Source organism: Egretta garzetta, unplaced genomic scaffold (genome assembly GCF_000687185.1).
Source record: "Egretta garzetta isolate BGI_Z169 unplaced genomic scaffold, ASM68718v1 scaffold473, whole genome shotgun sequence".
NCBI classification, from domain to species: domain Eukaryota; kingdom Metazoa; phylum Chordata; class Aves; order Pelecaniformes; family Ardeidae; genus Egretta; species Egretta garzetta.
Window position 1 is genome coordinate 369,712 of NW_009259319.1, and position 12,900 is coordinate 382,611.

General features: G+C 38.4%; 1 protein-coding gene across 1 annotated transcript in view; it reads left to right on the forward strand.

Moving 5' to 3' along the window:
* The window catches only part of LOC104124233 (synuclein alpha interacting protein), a 57,411-nt gene that overhangs the window by 28,147 nt on the left and 16,364 nt on the right, over window positions 1-12,900 (forward strand). Inside the window, exons 5-7 of the mRNA XM_009636549.2 lie at window positions 2,497-2,610; window positions 7,681-7,806; window positions 11,479-11,648. Coding sequence (XP_009634844.1) covers window positions 2,497-2,610; window positions 7,681-7,806; window positions 11,479-11,648 — 410 coding nt within the window. The remainder of the gene's footprint in view (window positions 1-2,496; window positions 2,611-7,680; window positions 7,807-11,478; window positions 11,649-12,900) is intronic.

Sequence of the window (12,900 nt, forward strand, 5' to 3'; positions counted from 1 at the left end):
GGACGGGGCTCTGAGCAACCTGATCTAGTTAGCAGTGTCCCTGCTCCCTGCAGGGCGGTTGGACTAGATGACCTCTAGGGATCCCTTCCAACCCAAAACATTCTATGATTCTATGAATGCCATTCCCTTTAGCCACTAAGTACCTTAAGAAGAAACAAGGAAATGGGTACAATTTAATAGAAGAGTTTCTGTTTCTTCCAGGGTTTTATTATTATTTGCTGCTTGGGAAAACTTTAGAAACTGAGAGAGTATGGGTGGATTCCAACCTGTAGGTTTGCTTCTTTGAGATGTCATTTCAGTGACCTAGGGCCCTGGTGCAGGTTTCAGCATTGGTTTTTTTTGATTTTTCTAGGACAGGCCATATGAATATAAAATGAAACTGATACTGATTTGTACTAATGAAATGTTGTTATAAAAGTAAGGTATTTAGCTTCAATACCTTGGCTCATGTCCAAACTGAATAGTTACAGTCTGCCAATTTAAAGTCTTTCAGTTTTAGTTAGAAATTGTTTTCTTTCTTGTTTTTTCAGCCTAAGTATATAATGTGTTTATAAGCCAATAAAACCTTTTGTCTTTTTCTCTAGAAAGGTTGGCTTTTTAAATAATTGGTTTCTTTAGTTTCTATAATACTTGAGCATGCTTTGACATTCACAGAAAATTGTGTAAATGGAATGCAGGTCTTCACCTAAGTGAGCATGCTCAGGCCCGAGTGTTTCTAATGATGACCTGCATGGCTGGACTTGTCCTGGATCATCGCAAAGTTTTGTGAGAGCTTTAAAGTAGTCTAGCATGATTAAACTTTGTAGCTCTTGATCCTTACTCCCAAAGCAGTTTTGCACACTGATAGAAAGGACTTTATTCTTCTTGCTCTTACCTTCTACCACTGTAACTCCCATAATGTTATACCATGTGGTATGTACACCTATGTTCCACAAGAATGCTGTCTGTTGGAACAGAGGAAAACTTGTATGCAGGAACATAAGTTTCTGTGGAAGAGGATTTCAAAAATTTAGTGATAATGCATAACATTTGCCGGTAATAAATCAATTAATTATTTTGATTTAAGAACTCTTTTTGATCTCGAGCTATGGGCTAGACAGCGAAAATGGAGAAGTATGTTATGGCCAGTCACACTGTCACATTGATAGTTCATTTTAACTAACTGTGGAGAAATCCTTTCCACATCAGCAAAATTATCTTATTTAGCAGGTACCTAATTTTATTAATTCTTTACCTTAATTTTAAAAATACAAAAATACATTGTGATACAAAGAAAAACAAAATAAAAAATTGTTAGTTAGTCATGCTTACTAATATTTGAACCGAAATATGCTCAGAAGGATTTTTCTACAGTAATAAAAAGAATGCAAGTATTTTCATTGTTTTGCTTCATTACTGAAATTAAGAGAAGAAACCAAGCAAAGTAAAATGGTGTGCATTTTTCTGTTTATATACATACATTACATATGGAAGGAATAAGAAAAATATCAAATTAATTTTATTCCAGTTTTTCTTTCTCTCATATAATTTTAAATAGGTTAATATTTATTACATTCTTCTCCTTGTTTTTATAAAAATAAAACTGAAGCTTGAAATGGATATTTCTTTCCTTTTCATGATAGCTTTTTCTATTTTATGCACACAAACAGCTTTTTATGTTATGTATGCTGACCTCTGTGAGGTTTTGACTGACTTGTTTCAGCTATATAAGCCTGTATGAACATAAGAGTTTAAAAATGAAGTAGGAGCAGGCTGGAATGTAGGTCATGCCAAACTGCATTTACCAAGGTACTATCACCAAAAATGGGATGCAGCAAGAGAAGCTGCTAAAAACTCTTGCCTTTACACTGGGCCACAAGCATGCTCTGGAGAAAACGTTCATCTGTTCCCACAGCTTCTACACCCCACTTCACAGTAACTTGCAAACTACTGCCAGAAAGCAGCTTAGGAATCTTGAGACCAGGCTGTAAAACGTGTTCAGGGCAAGAACTACCTCCTTGTTTGTGTTTGAACTGTATCTATTACAGATAAATCCTAATCCATGAGGATTAGGTGTTCAGATACAACATACATAGGGATAATTTAGGAAGCATGCATTTAATTAGTGATCAATGAAGACATGAGTTAGTAGGGAAACTGTTCACTCTGCTCCAGCAAATCACCTCTTTTAGTCATTGAGCCTTTCTGTACAAGGGATGGAAAGAGAACTATGGTTTGACTATGAACAATCTGAAAGTAGGGGACAGATTGTGTATGTAACGCTATTTGGCTGCCACTTTCACATTGCCCATTTTGCTATAATCAATAGCCAAACTATAATTGATCCAGGACAGCAAGATAGACAAGTGCACTATATGAGAGCAGATAAAAGAACACATTTTCAAACAAACTGGAATTTCATAACATTTTAATAATTCTGAAAAGCTTTTCCCTGCTTGTCGATTATGTCTAGAACTGAAAGAGCTAGAATTTAAATTATTTTTTTAATTTGTTTAGAATGGTCAGCTGGAGTGTGTTCGGTGGATGGTGAGCGAAACAGAAGCTATTGCAGAATTAAGTTGCTCAAAGGACCACCCAAGCCTTATTCATTATGCAGGTTGCTATGGCCAGGTATGACTTTCATTTACTTTTTCAAATAGATTATTTAGATGTTCATACAAGAATTTCAGTTTAAAGCATCTCTATAATTTTGTGGCTTTTAATTACAGGTGTTCTTAATTGGTTCAAAGAGCAAAATCTTTTTGCACTTAATCTGTGTATTTTTTTCAGTATTTTCCCTCTTACATCCTTTTTTTTTCCTTTTTTTTTTTTTCTTTTTTTTTTTTATAAGCTTTAAGTAATGGAGAAGATAAGCTAGCATATTAGGCCAATTTATCAGTCCCAAGAACATCTAGGGAAATTAGCTGTCATGATCCTTAGGGGACTCCTAGGACACATCAGAAAATCGTCAAACATTTTGGGATAGTTCACATTCTCTTTCCAGGAGAGACTAATTTCAAAAAATTTTGGCAAATTGTGACAATTTAGGAATTCAGTATACTGGAAGTGAAGTGAAGTGTGGTGAAACTTGAATATCATCTGTCTAGCTCTAGCCAGTTTTACTGAGAATTACATATAAAAATACGTTGTGAACCAATCCTGTTCCACACCTAACTTATCTATAAATCTAATGATGAGAAACCACAGAAGTACAGCATTTCAGTGCTTTGCTAATGTCTGGGGAAACATATAGCAGTTAATCGCACCACATTCTCTTCCCACAAAGTCTGTTTTTCCTAAGTAGACCTTGCAATAACCCCTCTTCAAAGGACCTTCTCCAGGACGTGCTACGCAAGGAATAGGGATTGGTTATTCTTCTCTAATCTCTTTGGCAGATGGGCCACTTTATCACCCAGTTTCTTCAACAGACATTAAGGATAAATGCAGAAAGCCCACTATTTTTGGGCTAATGCTTTTTTTCTCTTACTTGTTAAGAGAGAACAAGCAAAATGTTAACCACTAAGAAAATTATATTTTTCTTTCCTGTACAAATGTGGTTGTCTCATTCACTGCCTTACAGTTACTGTGGCATGTTTCTGCTGTTAACCGATCCTGTCCAAGCATGAATTTACTGGAACGGGGGGGAAAGAGAGGGGGCAGGTTTGGAAGGCTATGGAGCTGAGGTCTACCCTTTCTCCTGCTGTTTCCGTAGGCACACAGCCACCCTTGTTTTCATGCTGTGCAAAGGTCTCCATTGCCTTTTCTCCACTCACCTATTATGCAGCTGTTACTGGTGCAGGTTAGGGCCCTGCTGGATATACTGATTGATTGTGTGCTGCTTTCCGTAGCAAGTTTGGCCTGTAAACCTAACACTGAATGCAGGGAGGCTGAGCGCCAGATCAGAACTGGATTTGAGAAAGGCATGTTTGCTACTGGGAAGAAAAAGTTCAGAAGAGAAAGTTTCATGTGAACTTACATTCATATCTTCAATTGATTAGCCTAATTTTTTCCTCATCACTGAAGATATTTATACAAACTAAATCCAGTGAAGCTTTGGTTTTTTGCAGTGAGCTATGCTGTCTGCTGCCAGGAACAGATCTGGCACACTTTATCTAGATTCTTTTCAGAGCAGGACGGAAGCTCTACCAGTTAAGAAACACCAGCTACAATCAGCCACCCGTGAAATTTAAAAAGGTGATATATAAATTGCTGCCAAATTTTCTTAGTTAGCTGAATGCCAAAGAAAGTTCATGTGCAATGTCAATTGTCTTTTTTTTTATAATCCAGAAACATCTTGCAAACATGAGGGAATGTTGAGGCTGAAGGGATGCCAGACTATCTTACCCAACTGTGTTAAGAAAAAAACTTTGAGAAATTCAAATGCGTGGTTGGCGCTATACTCGAAGCTTTAATTTATTTTACCATTACTTACACGAGAGATAATCCATGTAAACACTGGTCTTGGCAGAATTACAAGAGTAATATTTTTACAAGGAAGACCTGTTATTGAATCACTTTCTAAAAGAGTCAGTCCATCCATTGTTTCCCCCAGGCATTAGGCATGTGCACCATATTTTTCTTCAATAAATATCATTTAGAATGGGCAGCCAAAGGGAGTTTGTAGCAAAGCTCCTATGTTAAAGGTCATCAAATCACAGCCATGGACTGACTCCAGAGACATCTCAAGAATATTATAATTGTCCAGTGAGAGAGGAACCACATTAGTTCATCTGATGGAAGAGGAGAAGAGCTTAAGGTCAAACTGTAGCCTGGTCAGCACACCTCCTAGCAAGGACTTCTTTAAGCATGGGATTATGCAAGAAGCAGCCATGGTTGTTGGCAGTCTTCTCCATGCTGGGTGTAAGTCATGGTACATGGCAGATTGTGTACTAGCTGTGTCTGGCACAGTCACCATGTGACAGGACAGTGATGCAGTCCTAGGTGCACATAGTAGGTCCTGACTAAAAGCTTCACAGGATTGTAATTTCTTTCCAACACGGATGTTGTGGTAGCATGGACTGCACAGGTAAGAGGCAGAAGGTGGGGAATCCCAAGGCTTTGTTGCCTCCGAGCTCCAGAGAGTCTAGGGAGCCTTCAAGGAACCAGAGCTACAGCATGGCTGAGGACCTAGAAGGTGTTCAGTGCACCACTTGGTGGTGGTGTAGTGCTGGAGAGCTCAGTGGGGGAGAGTGTGTGACATTCAGATATGCAAATGCCTAACAATACACCTTTTTAACACCTCAGGATGTTTGCCTTCCCATCTAATGTCATTTTTGCAAGGATAAGGTCTTGTTCTCACTAACTCCTACTCCTCTGCTGGGAAGAGAAACTGGGAAGAGCATCTTATTTAATATTGAGTAATGGGGCTAAGATTAGCTGTAGAGTCAGTACTTTCACCACGATAATCCTTCCATTTTTAATCCATTTAGTTGGTCTTTATTAGTTGTTCTTTCTGCTCTGAAAGCCGACTGATGGAGCCAAAGTCTGCAGCCTGTCCCAAACCAGAGTTTACATATTGTGACATTTTCCCAGAATCTTTTTTAGGGACGTTTGAATTATTGTAGGTCTAGAATATGCCAGAGGTATGTTAACCACTGCTACAACATAAGACCATTGTAGGTCTCAAAATTATCAGATATACTGAATAATTCATCAACATTTATCAGTTCCTGTTACATAACAAATATGTGATTAATTTCCATTATCTTAATATCGTTAATTTACTATCCTTAATTTTGCCTTAAAAAATTGAGTTGATGACTATAAACCTATCCCCAAGAACACTTTTCTTCCAAATACGTAATGTGTTACTAAAGTGATACATATTTTGATTTATGCTGATTTTATTTCTCCTAGATGTAAGTGAAGAAAATAGCTGTTTTCTTTTTTTTTTTATCAAGGATGCATTTCTTAAAAAACATAGTCATTTGAGAGAAACACCAACTGAGTAGGCCTCTGACTTTGTCACTGTGATCAGTTGATGCACAGACAGTCCTAAGAACAGATGATTGTGTTTAGCCATCCAGGCACTTGTTTTCCATGTTGATAAGATAAATGACTAGAAAGCATCATTTGCTCCATGCTGATCATGATCATAAAATTACAGAACATGCTTAACGTTCTGGTCCTTATTATGTTCCAAAGAAATATATAATTTCAAAGCTATAGTTGTCTTCCAATTCTGCAGAGGAGTTTTGCTAAAATATTTTTCTTTTAATTATTAAAACATAAGGGCAATTCATAGGAATAGTGTAATCCTTCTTCACTGCTGGCCAACACCACAGGCATCTCAAGAAATTGCTTGAAAGTATTTTAAAAGGGATATGTGATCTGAAGTCATCTCTCCATGCTGGCTGTCAGCTGGATTGGGCATTCAGCCAAGGAGAAGTAAAAATACCTATCCCTTCACCCTGTAATGAAAACAAAACTGCTGTTAAAGTGGAAATATGAAGAAGATAAGTTCCAGACAGACTAGCCCTCTGAAGTAGTAAGCAGAGACCCAGGTGCTTGAATGGGCAGAATCGTTTGGAGGAGACCTAGAAGAGTCTGAGGATCCATCTCCTTTTCCTTGACATTAAAATTTCTGTGGTACTTTTATGCAAAAAAAAAAAAAAAGAGGTTTATACCCAAGAGGTTTATTCCTACCTAGAATTTCCTTTCCTAATTTTTATTCTTTCTCTTTCCTACCTGATTACTGCTCAGGCTCCTAGACATGCTTTCAGTACTGTTTTATTTAGGTACACTTCACTCTTACAGACCCACGTATGCAAAAGCTGGGAGTACAGCTGTAGTCAGCTATCCTTTAATGGACCTCACTTTTTTGTGTAATCTATAGATTTAGTCTAGATTTTCAATATGTATGACATTCAACAGGGCACAATGAAATTTAATGTGGAGAGGCATGGAAGGTTCCTAGAGAGAAAAAGATTTTTCCGAATAAACCTACTGGGGAAAATAAGAAACAAAATAAGCTGAGTGCACATATATAAACTCTCCATTGCTAGAAAAGAATACCCGTATAAAAGCGTATTACACCTGTATACACACACAAAATGCAATGTTAAAAAGAATGAAGTTGAGACCTCAGTTTTGACTTCACTTTTACTTGCAAGTTTTGCATTCCAAGACTCCCCTTCCTTCCCAACATGCAAGCACATACAAATGGTCCATTAGTCAATACACTGAGAGCTCAGCATAGAGAGATTTCCTGGTTTTAGTTGTTTTGCTTCTCCTCTTGCACAACAGCCCAGAGCTGGAGCATGATAATAGATCCAAGGAATCTAACTGCTTAGCTCTGTGATCTGCACATGCTCCCATTTTAATTTTCCAAAGAGGCTTGTGAAGTTTCACCGAATTTAATGAGCTGATTTTCAGATTGACAGAGAGGCTGTCCTGCCTCAGGTCTCCTTTCCAACGTACAGGCACGCATGCTTTTTAATGTATAATTTCTCGGAATATTTTTCCTATTAAGTCATTTTATAAAACAAATAAAGTATTTTGGCTTATTTCCTGGAGTGTCAAAAAAAAAAAACCAACAGAGGCAGACCTATGATACACTAAGACCTACAAAGTTAAGAGAGACAGGAAAAAAGGAATTATTGGACAGTATTAGTAACAGATGACAGTACCAGTGTTCCTCTAGCACATTTAGCTTTTCATTATTTCTTATCTTTTGTGACATCTCTTTCCTCCTCCCCCTAGGAGAAAATCCTTCTGTGGCTTCTTCAGTTTATGCAAGAACAAGGGATTTCACTGGATGAAGTTGACCAGGATGGAAATACTGCTGTTCACATAGCTGCTCAACATGGCTACCTAGGATGCATACAGGTAGAGTGTTAGCTATATCAGAAACCTCTTTGCATCAAACTTGAATGACAACAACCGTTAAAGTGGTTATAGGAGACCTTACAAGTGGGAATAATTATTGATACATTAACATATACTAGAAGAAAGAACTTTAAACCAGTAGGACTCAGGCTGAAATACCAAAAAGCTCTGGGTTTTGGATTCTATTCTCAATTATGCTATTGTTAGCCTAAAGTAACTGTTGTATTCCAAGAAGAAGGCATGATTATACTGCTTATACATAAGCAGCTAATGTGTGGTTTTATGTTACAAAAGGGCAGCCAGTGTAGATATGCATACTCTGCTTACTGTTCTGATATTTTCCTTCTGTTTCTTTTTCCAACAAATAGTTGTAGCTTTCCTGCTTAGGGGAAGTCTAAGAGATAAGTTTCTTCTATGTTGAAGGATTTCCACCTTGAGTAAACCATCCTTTCCAGACTTGTAATCTTTGAATGTATCTATGCCAAACAATGCAGCATGATGGTGATTTCTAACTAATTCTTAGTGAATCAGCTTGGCCACTGAAAGCAATATAGTTCTGTTGTACAGAGCTGCTGAAAAGGGTAGTTTGTCCTGCTGAGAAGGCTTATACAGCTACAGTACTTTTGGGAGCCATATCTGAATAAACAGATAATACATGGTTTGGATACCTCTGCACAGTACCAGGGTTCAATGCAGACATACCAAAAAAGCTGTAGGGTTGAACTGGGTGAAGCATCTCAACTTAGCAATTCAACGCAGAAAGGCAAGAGATAGAAATCAAAGTCATCAAGTCAAGTAGGGGAGGAAAACATGTCTAAGAAGGAGTAATACTTCTCAGAGTCTGAGGACTCGTGTGTATCAAATGCATAATATTTGTATGAGTTTAACCCTAAAAGAAATACAGCTAGTCATTTCTCATTAGCTAACCTCTTCAGAGAGCTAAATATATTTGTGCACAATTATGTTGAATCTACAGATGCATAGCTGCTTATTATTATAGTAGTCTATTTATATATCTGGACACAAAGACATAACTCCATAAAAGCCAGTTTGAGAGTCTCATACAATAAAAAAAGAAAAAGAGATGACAGCTGAGCTGAATGAATAGACTTGAAAAGAACATAGTCAAATAGGTTTGGAGGACATGACCATCTCTGTATTTTCTCATTGATGGGTCATATCTTTCTTTTAAAGATGTCCTGACAAATTCTTATGAGAATAAAATAAACACATAAAAATTCCTCACATCCATGCTGAATCTAGAGTTTTTATTATTTTATAGTAGACAATTGCTATGGTCAGTTGGCAAAAGTTGACAGAAGAAATGTTTATGGTTTACTGTTGGGGAGCACTGTTGTGGTAGGGTGTGTGCTTAGGGTTGCTAACTCAACAGTGCTTCATCAAGATGTACAATGCATTTGAAGGAGAAATGAGACTGGATGATTTTGAACAGAGTGGTGACATCTGCAGGCTTTTTTCATGGATAAAACTAAACCAAAACCAGAAGAGCACTGCTTTCCCCATGAAGAATGAAGCTTAATAAATGGCTTAGAATTTTCAAGATTATTTTATTGTAGATAAATACACAAATCAACAAGATTTTTGTGTTGAAGTGAAGCCATGAGAAATTAATAATGAAAATATCTAAAGACAACAAAACTATACAATGTTAGTAATGTCACCTCATTAACACCTCACAGTCTTAAGTGCAGCTGATGTTTTGTTGTGCTGTGAAACAAAATAATCCCTCTGCCCAGTGAGATTATAGTTTAATTTAAAACAATGTACAGTGAATGATCTGGTAAAAAGAAAGAAGTGATACAGAAGGCAGGGAGATTATAAGTAACAGTACAAAAGATGGAGAGTCACAAGCTGTCAGTGATTCCCTGGCCCTCTCATTTACTGTGGTTCTGAGCAGGTGACACCCTTATCATGTTCCAAACTGTAAGATAGCTTTCTGCAGGTTCATAACTCTCTCTCCTTGATCTTCTTTATTGGCAAGTTATAGCAAATCTATCAACATGAGATGCAGTGCAAGACTGTTCATAAGTTTTCTTTCTGTAGAGATTTAGCAGACCAGACAGACAACCATTCCTCTTTTCTGTCAGCAGATGTAGAGGTCTCTGTGCCTGCTGTTCTGAGTCAACAAGGCCACTCCAGTCCTCAGTGGCTTACTGTCTCTGCTTCGATAAGTCAATCAAGAGCTTAACCACACAGTTCTTCTTTGCATGTGCATGTGTAATGTTAACAATGCTGTAGGTTTTGAATGCATTATGGTTTTGTTCAGAATTTTTTCCTAAGTGCTATGAGCAGTGTGTTTCTGAACATTGCTGAGAACATTTAGGTCCTATTCTAAGCTCTCCAGTAAAGCAAGCAGTGCATAACACTGATTATCACAAACAGATTAGAAAGAGTTTGGTCTCAATTCTTGTTTGTGTTATTGGATGTCTTGAGGTCAGCCTGACAGTCTTCTTTGGCCCTTTCAGTGCTCTGAGAGGTAACTCAAATGTCATGCTCACAACCTTGACAGTTCTCCAGCAGCAAGCTGGGGTTCTCTGCTAGTGCTGTGAGTAACATTGGGGTATACATCAGAGTATGAGCCATTACTTTTCTTAAAGAGTGCAGACACGTATTTGAGTATCTCTTTAAAAGAAAATAGGGGGTAGCCAAGCAAGTGAAAAGCAACGAGACTTCTGTCATCATTAAAAAAAAAAAGAAAAAACAAACCCCAAAAACCCCAACCAGGTTGAAAAAGTCATTGTACAGATTTCTTTCTGCAAAAAGAAATTTGTGCCTGTCTGACCTAAAGGAGTTGTTGGAAAGCATCTGCCATACCTTTCATGTCCAAACATCACTTGGCTAAGGAATCAGGACATTGAGACTGCTGTGTTGAGTGTTTTTAACTCAGGGATTCTGCTGTGGTAGGAAATTGAGAGCTAAACCACAAAAGGAGTCAGCAAATACTGTGGCAAAGACATGCCTAAAATGAGATTCTAAGGGTATATTGCAATGCCTTGCAGTGCAGAGATCCCAAGAACAGCAGATACCAAACCTGGTAAGCCATTACAAGCTCATCACCACCCTCTCTAATAAACTGGCTAGCAATGTATTCATGCTGCCCTGGACTCTGACATTATCTAGCACAGATGACCTTTGAATTGTACTTGTTTGTGTCTTCTTTTCTAGGTCTAGAATGTGCAAAGTTAGCACAATGATCAGTAATGCATAGACAGGTGTGTCTGCAAAAGTTTATTACTGTGGCTCAATGTATATGTAAGTAAGTCCTCTGTTTTCATTTGGTGGTCCCACTCACTGTATGAATGCTATAAGTCATGCTATGCCGTGCAAACAAATGAACAGAAAACAAGTTAATCGAGTAGAACTGCAAGGGAAGAGGAAGGAAGAATAGTCTTTTTGTAGTGCTTCTGAACCACAGCTCACTCTTCCGTGTTATCCTTTCACCTGAGTGATAGATTTTAGTGGTATGTATTTTGAGTTCATGGTGCATATAGACTTGTCAGTGGCTGACTTTTAAAAATGACTGGCTTAGATCAGCTTTTTCAAGCATTTTCTTCAGGACTGCTTCATGTCCAGCTGTTCTTGTGGTTGACCAGAAGTCAGAGCAGAGAGTTACACTTATAGGTGTCAATGTTTCCTTTTGTGTTTTTACAGACATTGGTTGAATATGGAGCAAATGTCACCATGCAAAACCACGTGGGAGAGAAACCCTCACAAAGTGCTGAACGACACGGGCACACCATGTGTTCCCGCTATTTAGTGGTTGTGGAGACATGTATGTCTTTGGCCTCTCAGGTGGTCAAGCTAACAAAGCAGCTCAAGGAGTAAGTGTTTCATTGTTAGCAGAGGGATCATTCTTAATAGACTACTTTGTCTTCGACAGTAGTCTATCTGTCTGCAGTATCTGTTTTCTCCTTCTTATATATGATATTTTCAAGTCGTATTTCTACCTTATTTTCCCACTTTTTCTCACTCTCAAGCATTTTAAGTCTTGATGTTTAGCAGCCCAGTTTTTCAGCTTTGTGGCAGTTTGCTGTGAACATAGATGAAGGGAGCAGGAGTGTAAAAGGGTATGTATGAAGCTCTCTGTTCCCTTTTCCCTTTGCATACCTTGGGATCACATCATTGCTGATTATAATTTCTGTTCACATAGCATGCTTTTATATACAGTGAGGGGCTCTTCCCAATTACATTCTGGGTGTTGATGTTGGGAAGAATAATGGAAATAGTAGTTGGAGGGGGTTTTTTGGACTTGGAAGGTCACCAAAACCCACAATGGCTACTCAGGAAATACCTTATGGTCTTTTTTTTCTTCGTAGGAGCTGGTTTTAATATTTTAATATGGTGTGCTGGTTTTGGCTTGAATGGAGTTAATTTTCATTAACAGTAGCTACTATGGGGCTATGTTTTGGATTTGTGCTGAAAACAATGTTGGTGATGCAGAGATGTTTTAGTTACTGCTGAGCAGCGCTTACACAGAGCCAAGGCCTTTTCTGCTTCTCACCTCACCCCACCAGCAAGGGGGCTGGGGATGCATGAGAAGCTGGGAGAGGGCACAGCAGGGACAGCTGACCCCATCTGACCAAAGGGGTATTCCAGACCATATGATGTCATGCTTAGCATATAAAGCTGGGGGAAGAAGGAGGAAGGGGGGGACGTTCAGAGTGATGGCGTTTTTCTTCCCAAGTCAACGTTATGTGTGATGGAGCCTTGTTTTCCTGGAGATGGCTGAACACTTGCCTGCTGGTGGGAAGCAGTGAATGAATTCCTTGCTTTGCTTTGCTTGTGTACTTGGCTTTTGCTTTACCTATTAAACTGTCTTTATCTCAGCCCACGAGTTTTCTCACTTTTACCCTTACAGTTCTCTCCCCCATCCCACCAAGGGGCAGAGAGCGAGTGGCTGCATGGTGCTTAGTTCCTGGCTGGGGTTAAACCACGACATACAGTTTTTCATAAAAGTTCTGTAAAGGGCCTATTATTTTGAAACATGAATGTATGTAATTGCTTGCTTTTATTGTAGGTGCAGTTACTGTGATTTAGCAAGTCAATAGGCTCATAAGGTGAGAATCTTAGAAA